The following is a 10,805-nucleotide window of genomic DNA, read 5'->3' as shown; positions in this document are numbered from 1 at the left end:
CTGTGAGTCAGCTGCTTTCTTTCTTTCTTTCTTTTTTAAAATAAGCGATCCTCTTCTGTGGACTAAACTATGCAGGGGCGCAGATGCCTTTAGGGACACCTGTGTCCCCCCGCTTTATGACTTATATAAAACAGATTGATTTTCTTGGACCCGTTTCAAGTCGCTTAATCAGCATCACCTGGCGAGGTGCTTTATGGACTGTGTGAGTGCAGGATGACCAATTTAACTGTTTTTTAAGGCTATTAGTGGAACTGCACTCGTGTCTCGTGTTTCTCATGTCTTGCTTAGAAACACCACTATGATAGGCTCCCCGGATGTGGTGGCTTTCGCTAAAGAGGACGAGTATGGGCAGACCAGTCCTGATCCCTGGCCTCTCTCAGAGGAGTTCTCTGTCCCCCTCTATCCTCTGGCTGACTCCAACCCCTGGGCCAAAACCTCCTATGCCAAGTTCACCAAAGACTTCATCCTCATCTCAGAGTTCTCTGAACAGGTGGGCCCACAGCCTCTCCTTACTATCCCAGATGATCCCAAAGTCTGTGGCACTTTCGACCTCAACTACTTCTCCCTGCGCATCATGTCAGTGGACTACCAGGCCTCCTTCGTGGGGCATCCGCCTGGCACTGGCTACCCAAGGCTCAGCTTTGTGGAGGACTCCAGGGTGGTGTTGGGCGACTCGAAAGAGGGGGCATTTGCCTACGTGCATCACCTTACCCTTTATGACCTTGAGGCGAGAGGCTTCGTGCGGCCCTTCTGCATGGCCTACGTTGCAGCAGATGAAAAGAAGATCATGCTGCAGTTTCAGGAGCTTTCTCTTCGCTTCTCGCAGGCTTCAGAGTGCCTGAAGGCCGGGAACAGGAGAGCATTTGCCAAGGAACTCCAGAGGAAGCTCCGAGACCTTGAGTAAGAATGCCAGCGCAACCTTAACTGTTCTCCTACATACAGTTTAAAAAGACTTCATCCAAATGAGAAGTTTACATCAGATAGTTGTATTCAGATTCTCAGTGAGCAGGATTTCTTGGCAGCTTGATCTACTGATGTGTGCTAGAATGATGCTTCTGTGTTTCTGTGGGCTAGAAGGATCAGGGATGGGTGTCATTGTAGAGTACTGACACTCTATAACACAAACAGGTGCTCTAAATAGAAGGTAGGGGATTCTCAACCCTTAAAGGAAAAACCTTGTGTGTTTGGACATTTAGCCAGCAGAAAATAAGTGATGAGAGATTAGTTTGATTTGATATAATTTGATTAACTAGTTTGATTTGAACTGTGGGGCTGAGTTTTGGCACAGCTGTTATTTGAATCAAATGTTAACATGATGGCATTAAAAATATGAGTAATCTGATATTTAATTGATACTATGTTGATAGGTTTCAAAATATTTTTAAACTGCTATAATGCTAAATTAAATGTGAGAGGATTATCCTGTCCTCCGGCGACAATGTGCCCTCACCAGACACTTTATTAGGCACATCTTTGAAGCACCGTGTTGGCCCCCGTTTTACCTTCAGAACAGCTTTAAATCTTCATGGTTTAGATTCAGCAAGATGCTAGAAGCTTTTCTCAGATTTTGATCCGTATTGACATGAGAGCATCACACAGTTACTGCAGATTTGTCGCATGGACATCTGTGATGTGAATCTCCTGTTCCACAGGAGAGCTTCCACTGAGATCTGGTGACTGTGGCAGCCGTATGAGTACAGTGAGCTCATTGTCATGTTCAAGAAACCAGTTTGAGATGATTAATGTTTTTTGAAATGATGTTATTCTGTTGAAAGCAGCCATCAGATGATCACTGTAGTCATAAAGGGATGGACATGGTAAGCAACAACACTCAGGTGGACTGTGACGTAACAAGAAACTGTAGCCTCAGTTTTTTGTTCTTAGCTGACAGGACCCAGTGTGGTCTTCAGCTGCTGTACATGTTGTGCGTTCAGTGACTTTCCTCTGCATAACTTGGCTGTAACAAGCAGTTATTTGAGTAGCTGTAGCCTTCCTGCCATCTGGAAGTTCCCCTTTGGTGTCAAGAAGACATTTTCTCCCAGAGAACTGTCGCTCACTGGACATTTTCTGTTTTTCAAACCAGTCTCTGTAAATCCAAGAGATGTTTGTGTGGCACAGTCGGTAGTAATAGCAGTCGCTTCTAAAATATTTCAAACATTCCTTAAATGCTTTGAGTTGCTGCCACGTGATTGACTGATTAGATATTTGAACAGCTATATTTCGTAAAGTGGCCTGTGATTGTATTTCTGTACAGAATTTAATCCATTTTGTAGCTGTCAAAAAATCCATTTGACCATTGATTAATGTATTGGTAAAATCAGTTAGCAGATCAATACAGATATCATTGGAGCCACAATAATAGCATTGCTAGAAATAAAATGATCCCCACTCTGCTCCAAGATGTGGGTCTCAGCCGCAGGTATCCAGTGTTTCCTGTGCTGGGTTAGTCTTATCCTGTTGTGTCAGGTAATATTTATATCCCTGTGTGGAAAAACAGGTCGATCACTATCTCTGTTGTGCTCTCCTCAGGTACACTCACTCTGTGCTGCAGCGGGAGGAGGGCCTGCAAAGAGAGGCGGGGCCTCAGAGCATGTACTCTGCTCATGCTGTGGAAAAGGCCAACGAACTGGCCAATGTGGAAAAGAGCATTTTTGAACACAGGGACTTGCTGAAGCAGATCAGCTCCTACCACCGCCGTCCACGACGGGATCCTCACGCTGTCACCTGCCAAAAGTGTGTGGACGAGTGCTTGAGTGAGTGCGAAGAGCTGCTGAACAAATACGCCAAGATTGCCTACCCTTGTGGTTACAGTGAGAAAGCGGGGAAAGGAGAGGATGGACAGGGTCATCCTCGTGGACAAGGTGAAGATGATGATGATGATGATGAGGAGGAGGGTGTTAAACGCAAGCTCTCCTACACGCCACAGCTGATCAAAGCTAAATCTGCCAAATGTTTTGACAAGCGCCTGAAGACCCTGCAGGAGCTGTGTGACAAGACTTTCTATGAGGCCACTGTGGAGCTCCTGAAGGAGACAGAAAGAAGTTTCCGGGGTGACCTGTGTTACCTCTACACACGCCGCCTGGACAAGGCACTGCAGAGAAAACAGAGAGTCACTGCCTTTTTGTTTGAGGAGGACCTCAGTGATGATGACGAGGATGAACTGGGAACACTAAGACCATTCTGTGCTGTGAACCATGCTGTAGATAATTATGTACTCTTAAATCCGCCTCCTATTGTTCTGACACCAGAACCTCATGAGCTGGATGCGCTGGAACGTCCGGAGCATCTAGACCCGGCTTCTGAGACCAGTGTTACTCAGGAGAGTGAGCTCGGACTTGGGGAGAGTCATCTGGAGTCCTCTCCTTCAGACCAGACTCTTGAAACCCAGGAGAGCTCAGAGGAGACCAAAGGAAGCTTCAGCAGTGATAAGAGTGGAGTGGGTCTAGCAGAGATGCAGCAGGGTCTGGTTAGTATGAAGTCAGAAGCGCCTGATCCTGACTCTGACTTGACCCCTGACCCAAACCATAACCTGGAGAGAGAGAGCAGCAGTGAAGAGATGGAGACAACTGCAGGGGAGGATGAAGGTGAGAATGGTGGACACCAGACACCCGTGTCTTTGTTGGAAGTGGTGTCTGAGCTTGAGGCCAACCGGGAGGAGGAGTGCGAAGGAGTAAGTGGGTCTGAGTTGCTGGCTCCGATAGACACAGCATGCTGTATGGCCCAGGAGGGTTTCCTCTATGAGGCTTCTGCCCCAGAGGCGGTGCCTCGTCTCTGCCAAAACTCCCATCTGCAGCCCTCTCAAACTCTTGTGGTCAGCCAGGAACCCCAGGCCCTCCTTCCACTCCAGGATGACTACACTGTCGGCTCTCCGTGCTCGGAGAGCCCTGTGACTGGGTTGGAGCTGCCTAGCGGCCTCCTTGGAGATGCAGTTTCCCGTACTTCGGCGGAGGATGGGTCAGACTGCACCATGAGTGCCTCCACGGGGTCCGATCAGACCGCGTCACCTCTCGGCTATGGGGCGGTGGTGACCTTGCGTCAGAGGAAGAAGGCTGGCCAAGGAGCCTTGAGGTTTGTGCGTCAGTACCCCTTTGCCATCCAAGCCCTGTGGTGCCTGCTGAGTGGCAGAACCCTGGTGGTGCTCGGGGCAGACGAGGGGAGAGTCCGCCGGTTGGTGGCGGCTCTGGCTCTCTTCGTACCGGCTCCGGGGAAGTGTGGAGAGAGGGTTCAAGCTTGGTTGTCCTGTCCCTTCACCCTGACTGACCTGCAGAGGTGGAAACTCATTGGATTGCAGAGGTATGAATGGAGTCAAACTCTGATGCACTTCGGTATTATAGGTAGTTAATCACAGACATTCATACTTTCTAAGCTCAGGTAGGGTAGTACTAGGTAAATGAAACCAGTGAGTGATGATGCTTTTAACAAAGATTAAATAAAGCATAAAGTTTGCTTTTCACAGAACCTTAGCAAGTCTCCATCAATGTGAGGTTTGAAGTGACTGTTTATTCTACATTTTCTTGTTTGTGTTGCGCCGTACGCTACTCTTACTCATCCCCCGTGACTCACACTTTGATGACTCACACAGCCAAGCATACACGCAATACAACCTTGAGCACATCTGTCCCTGAACTTCTTTTTCTACTCATCTTTCTGGTGACAGCGTGGGCTGCGAATCCCCCAAAGTCATTCACACAAGATGGGGATCCAAGGCGACTGAGTGTATTTGTTACACTCATCCAGTTGATACATACACAACACGTATAACATTCAGAATTGTGCAATGCTAAAGCTGTGCAGCAGGTAATGTAGCACTACAGTGAAATCATTCATAAGTAGATAAAGTATCAGAATTGGTACATAAACTCTTTTATTATTAAAAGACTTGCCTTTTTGAATGATCTTAGTGTGAAATCACAAATCATTAATCCTCCATTTAGAAGTCAACTTTAAAAGTCTAAAGACTCAGAAAAATTACAGTCTATTTAATTCAACTCTCTATCACCAAATCACAACAGTCACTTCAAGGTGCTTTATATTGCAAGGTAAAGATCCTACAATAATACAAAGAAAACTCCAACATTAGGAAATCATCTGTGAGAAAGCACATGGCAACAGTGGGAAGGAAAAACTGCCTTTTACCAGGAAGAAACTTCCAACAGAACCAAGCTCAGGGAGGGGGAGCTATCTGCCAAGAGTAGTTATGAGTAAGGGGAGGGAGACAGGACAAAAACACATTGTTGAAGAAAGCCAGAGATTATTTTTTTCAGTAAAAGGACTACATGTTGCAATCCCTGACAATGCAGATTACATGCAGAGTGTTGTGTAAACACATATTGAGTGAAGAAGAAACGCCCAGTGCACCATGGGAATCCACCAGCAACTTGAGGCTGTTGCAGTGTGACAAAAATAAGGGTGGGTTGAGGTGACCTGATCCAGCCCCAACTATGTGCTTTATCAAAAAGGACAGTTTTAAACCTAATCTTTAAAGTAGAAAAGGTGTCTGTCTCTTGAATCCAAAGTGGGAGCTGGTTCCACAGAAGAGGGGCCTGGGAGCTGAAGGCTCTGCCTCCCATTCTACTTTTAAATATCCTACTTTTCTTTTTTTTTTAATATGCAGATTGAAGGATATATATTCTGGTCAGAAAAAGACTCAAAGATTCCTCACGGTGTTACTTTACAATGAAGTAAACAAGAAAAGGGGAGAACATTAACTAATCTCAAACACCTGGTAGCATAGTTAGATTGGTTACACAAGTTACTGTATATAACAAACAGCTGGGCAGTGCAGTGGTGTATCAGTCAGCTTGAACCTGTCCAAAGACCAATATGAAGTGGCTGTTTATAGGACCGTAAACGGCTATCCATCTTCCTGTGTTTGCCTGTTTTTAAAAATAAATATATATTTTAAAAAAAAGCCAAATCAAAAACGTAGGTAAACAGCTGAACAGATGTTGCCTTGAATGCATGAAATTAAATGAGTCACGTGCAAATAAATTGTAAGTGGATGAGAGTTAAATATCCAAACCCAGTTGCTACCCAGTTGATGGTGCTATCAAAGGGATAAAAAATGTATTCCTTGATCTCCCCAGCTCTGTGCAACTGTAGCTGTCCTTGGACTGTTAAAGTAACATTTAGGTTTTCTTGCTCTGAAGACAGTTTGTAGTCTTGCTTATAGCCAGAAGTATATAAAAAAACAAAAAGTAAAACCTTCAAAATGCATCTAGTGATTGAAATTCTGACATAAAACAGCAGTTTTCCAAAACTGTAATACAGGCCAAATTGGAAAATTGTGTAACTGAAAATTCAAATGCCTAATGGGATTGTTTTTTTAATTAATGGCTCCACAGAGCCCTTAATTTGGTGCTTTTACCCACTTTTAAAATATTGTTTCAGTTATCTGCTGCACTGTACATCAGATGTGATTTTTGTGTCCCATCAGATTGTTCTCATTAGTCTAATTGTTTTTCCAAATACAGCCCTTTCCATACTGGGTTTAACTATTACATGCACATGCTACAGTATAGTTTGGCCTGTGATTATATTCTGTTAGGTGGTTGCTAGGCAAAATAGAGATATCATAATGTATCATGCATACGTTTTTTTTTTTGTTTTGTTTTAGAGATTAGGTGTTATTGGCATAAAATTAAAAATGACCTTGTCCTTTACCAGGTGTTATAGGTGCATAAACCCTACACAGGTAATTTTTGCCAGTTGCTAGGCAATGTGATGATGCCAAAAATAAGGGAGGATGCAATGAGATGAATTTTCAGGAGCCTGAAATGTTCCAAGTGTGGTTGCTGAACTCCTGATAGTTCCTTTTATCATGAGACTCATGAGTAGCATTCAGAATTGCCTTAGTTGTTTTTGAGTAACGGGAGAGAGGGAGAACTAACAAGGATCGCTGTCTCGCTCTCTTCCCCACAGGGTCGCATCCCCGCTGGGCTCTAGCATGCTTTACTCGCTCTCCCGCTACAGCCGCTACATCTCCATCCTGGACGCTGACCAGAAGACCTTGCGCTGCCCGCCGTATCGTGGCCAGCTGCTCGCTAACATCGCTGACCACCGCACCTACATCCGCCGGGGCTCCACCTACTTCCTCCACTTACAGAGTACGCTCTGTCACCTAGCGGCCAAGGCCTTCTTGTTCACTTTCACCCATCACCTCCACCTGCCAGTCAGCGCCACCGAGGGGCCCGAGGTCGTGGAGAGCCGCCGCCGGTGCTTCCTGCAGGAGCAGCTGGGGCTTGGCGAGGAGGACAGCCAGATACTGCTCTACCTCAGTCAGCTCATCACTCAGCAGTACCTACAGCCCAATGGCAGTAGTGCAGCAGCACCGTCTTTTAGTTTTAACTACACCACCAGCATTTTATATAAGATCTAATACTACACAGGGAGGAGGATTGTTACATTTTTGCAGAATTCATCTGTGATATTTCACTTTTTAATGGACCAAATGTGATCTTAATAAGGTCTAAGGTCAGTTTAGTTTCAGGACAAAACTCACTGCACTGGTTATTGTTTTATCTGTGCTCCATCTCCCCGTCTCTCTCTGCCTTGCTGTCTTTTTCCTTCGGAGCAGAGAGAAGGATACAGAGTGAGTTGTGACTGTGTGAGTGGATCACTTGAGTGTATTCGATCTGGAGCATATTGACGCAGCCACCGAGCAGAGCAACAGAGCGCACACACACACACACACACGCACACGCACACACACACCTGTTAAATGTTACAGAACTCAATCTGACGCCACTGCTCGTGTGTGCTCAGCCGGCAGCTTGCAAGCAGGTTCGGTCTCAGCTAAGTGTCAACACCTACCAGTCACGGAGCAGTTTGTCAGCTTTGACTTCATTCGCGCTATATGTAAACATGTTTTTCAGGCTTATGGGAACAACCTCACATATGCTGACACTTTGTGCCCATCGAGGACAGACGTCTGCTTACGACACCTAATTAGCACCGCGGAGGCTTATTACAGCAGGTTTTCGTGACATTCCTATCTATTTGAAAATCACCGCAGAACTTTCAAAGGTCAAAACACTTTAATTTTCTTCGTTTTGCACATCCACAGTTATTTTTCATCCTCTCTTTGTTATGAATTAATTTTAAAGCACATTCCTGCACAGATGAATGTCCTGCTACAGTCTGAATTTGACCGAGTTAGACTTAACCTGTGAGAGCACTAAGGGCTGCTGGGTTGCTCATGCATGAAGAAGTTAGAAGAACTTGGATTCATTCAGCTCCATGTGATAAGTTGCATGTACTGTAATTGCACACGAATTTAACCATGTATAGAGCCAGCAGCTGCCGAAACCTGTTGGTATTCACTCCTGCTGAGCATTTTCACTATTATTATTCCTCACACAGTCAGGAAGATTTTATAGCCTCTTAACCTAAATGTATTCGATTTCACTGTTGTCTTAAACTTGTGTGAGGCTGTCGTGGTGTTGGGGTGTTCGCTGTACTGATAATCTTTTCGGTTTCGTCGTGTTTAGATGAAGTGACTTTGACCAGACGCTGAACAGTTTTGAGGACGCTTTTTGTTTTGTATAGTTTTTATTATGAGAGGAAATTCTTTCTCATGCCATCCGGGGTTTGATTTCAGACAGTTGCCTGTCCTTTATTTAACAAACCTTTGCTGGGGATGTGTTCTGAACAAGTCTCTGTTGTGTATTTATTGTTATTTTTGATTCTGACCATTTGTCTGTGATTTGTGCACATTTGTGTTTGGACAATTGAAGAAGTAAGACATTTTAAAGTGGCTGTATTATTATTCTAATTTACAGAACCATGCTTTCATTGCTGAGCTCCAGTAGTGTAACTTCCCACGATTCACACAGTAGTCTGTATTTATCTTACTTTAAATTGGGCACCTTAGTTCATCCAGTGTGTGAAACAAGCTGTCCCTTTTAGCCACCTTCCTGCTGATTGGCTGCTCTTCACCTGACTTTTACTACAGAATCTGGTGCAGGTGACTGGCGCCATCTCCATGTACCCATTTATAAAGTTCTGAAAACAAACTGTAAGCCTATTAAAATGCACAGTTTCACGACTTCCCGATTCGATCCAGAAGAAGAAGATAGTGAATTTAAGGTTTTACAGACAAGTTTACGCTGTCTGCTTATTGTGGGACAGAACACTGGATATTTATTTCAGTGTTTGCACAAAGTATATCCTCTTTAATAGTTGTATAGATGAGGAAAGTGGCTGAAATTGACACTAAAGTGGAAAACTGTAAAGAAATACCAAAGGTATGTATGTGGCCAGTAAAGTGTTCTGACAGTAAAGTATAACTGCTATTACTTCTAATCAAAGCTCGCAAGCTTTAGCATAACTGCAAGAGCAGCTTAGCTAAATGTAAATGTGCCCTTCATTGTAATTACTAACTTACAGGTCACTTATAGCCTGGGGTTCGGACTCCTCAACCTTTAAGCATAATAGGTCCACTTTAATTATTGAAGTTATATTGGCCAGTAATGAAGAAGCGTCCTCGACAGTGTCTTTAAATTTTATTGTTCCTAGTTCTGTGGCGTCAGTGATTGGAGCTGTCATGGTAACTGTACTTGTGAATGCATGGTTTTAATGTGAAAGGTCAAACAGCATAGGATCAAGTCTGCTGTCTTCTAACTACAATCAAGGCTTTTAAAACAATTGACAGCAATCTGAAAATTTTAAAATTCCATTCAGTGTATTATTTCCGTTTAGTGCAGTTCGGGCTTAGTGATTATCATTCTTTTGCTGCATGTGATGTCTGTTTAAAGCGCTTGAAAGCTACTTTTTGTTTCTGCTCAAATGTTACAGCATTTGTTTTTTGTTTTTTAGTAGCTAATGTCTCCCTAATGCAAAAAGGTGAATGTAATCTGAAAAAGCCATACCACAGTGTGCTTAACATGTTGTCACTCAGTGTCCTTACGTTGCCATATCATGTCTACCTTTCATCATGAGGGGGCGCTGAGCTGTCTTCCGCTCCGTACGGCGGTGTGTTTGCCAGTGACCTGAATAAAGCACGTTGTGAATGTCTTGATGTTTTTAATGCCATGTTGATGATATTCATTTATTAAATTATTTTTTTGCCTGATTAAGCACTTGTAATCGTGTTGATAATGCTGAACCTTACTGTGAGAAACTGCAAAGACAGACCAGCACAACCCGCAGTACAAATCACCCTTAAGCAGGACAGAGACCAGCAGATTTGTGTCTGCGTGAGTGGCTTTAGTGATGGCAGAGGTGTCAGTGTTTGAGGTGTCATGAATAATAAATGTTCAGCTGTGAATACATCTAATTGCAATGCTGGAGCAGCAGAAGGAAAAGTGGCTGAGGGTGGAGAAAGTGCCAGTAAATGAATAATGTGGGGAGAAAAAAAGTCTGCACCAATACAGAAATGATTCCTCTTGATTTTATTTCCATGCTCTGCAGGAAGTGAACGTGTGGGCAGGTCAGTGTCTAACTTGTGATGTTTGGTTCAGTCTTTAATGATCAAATGATTTTGTAGGGAACATGCTTTGATGTCTCTGGTGTTTGTTGTTTAGCATCTTGGTAAAATTCAAAGACGATAAACTGTCTTCATTATATCTTGCTTTTGAGAATATGTTTTTTGGAAGAAATATATAAATGTTTAGTACTGTGCAAAAGTATCAAGTCGCTCCTCATTTCTCTATATTTAGCTAGGAAATGGAAATATAGGTGCATATATATATATAAAAAAAAAACAGTGTGCAATTCTAACAAGCTTGAAAGTCAAAATTTGGTACGATCACCTTTATTCTTCAACACACTTATTCTCTCTAAGGCAGTTTTTTTTTTTTTTTTTT

At 43.6% G+C, this 10,805-nt stretch overlaps 1 protein-coding gene across 1 annotated transcript; it reads left to right on the top strand.

Annotated features, from left to right (window-relative positions):
• The first annotated feature begins 290 nt into the window (after window positions 1–290).
• On the top strand, window positions 291–10,072 carry smcr8a (Smith-Magenis syndrome chromosome region, candidate 8a). The gene is made up of 3 exons (XM_005752252.2): window positions 291–900; window positions 2,530–4,293; window positions 6,922–10,072. The coding sequence occupies exons 1-3, from the start codon at window positions 299–301 to the stop codon at window positions 7,376–7,378; spliced, it is 2,823 nt and encodes a 940-aa protein (XP_005752309.1). The 5' UTR covers window positions 291–298; the 3' UTR covers window positions 7,379–10,072.
• Window positions 10,073–10,805: the final 733 nt, after the last annotated feature.

This window comes from Pundamilia nyererei, unplaced genomic scaffold (genome assembly GCF_000239375.1).
Source record: "Pundamilia nyererei isolate P.nyererei 1_Seehausen unplaced genomic scaffold, PunNye1.0 scaffold00350, whole genome shotgun sequence".
Classification (NCBI taxonomy): Eukaryota; Metazoa; Chordata; class Actinopteri; order Cichliformes; family Cichlidae; genus Pundamilia; species Pundamilia nyererei.
This window is presented reverse-complemented; position numbering and strand designations above follow the sequence as displayed.

Excerpts from the sequence above, each read along its gene's own strand:
- smcr8a (XM_005752252.2), top strand. The coding sequence starts at position 299 with ATGATAGGCTCCCCGGATGTGGTGGCTTTCGCTAAAGAGGACGAGTAT. Across the intron at positions 901-2,529 it reads AGGAAGCTCCGAGACCTTGA|GTACACTCACTCTGTGCTGC; the intron begins GTAAGAATGCCA and ends TGCTCTCCTCAG. Across the intron at positions 4,294-6,921 it reads AAACTCATTGGATTGCAGAG|GGTCGCATCCCCGCTGGGCT; the intron begins GTATGAATGGAG and ends TCTTCCCCACAG.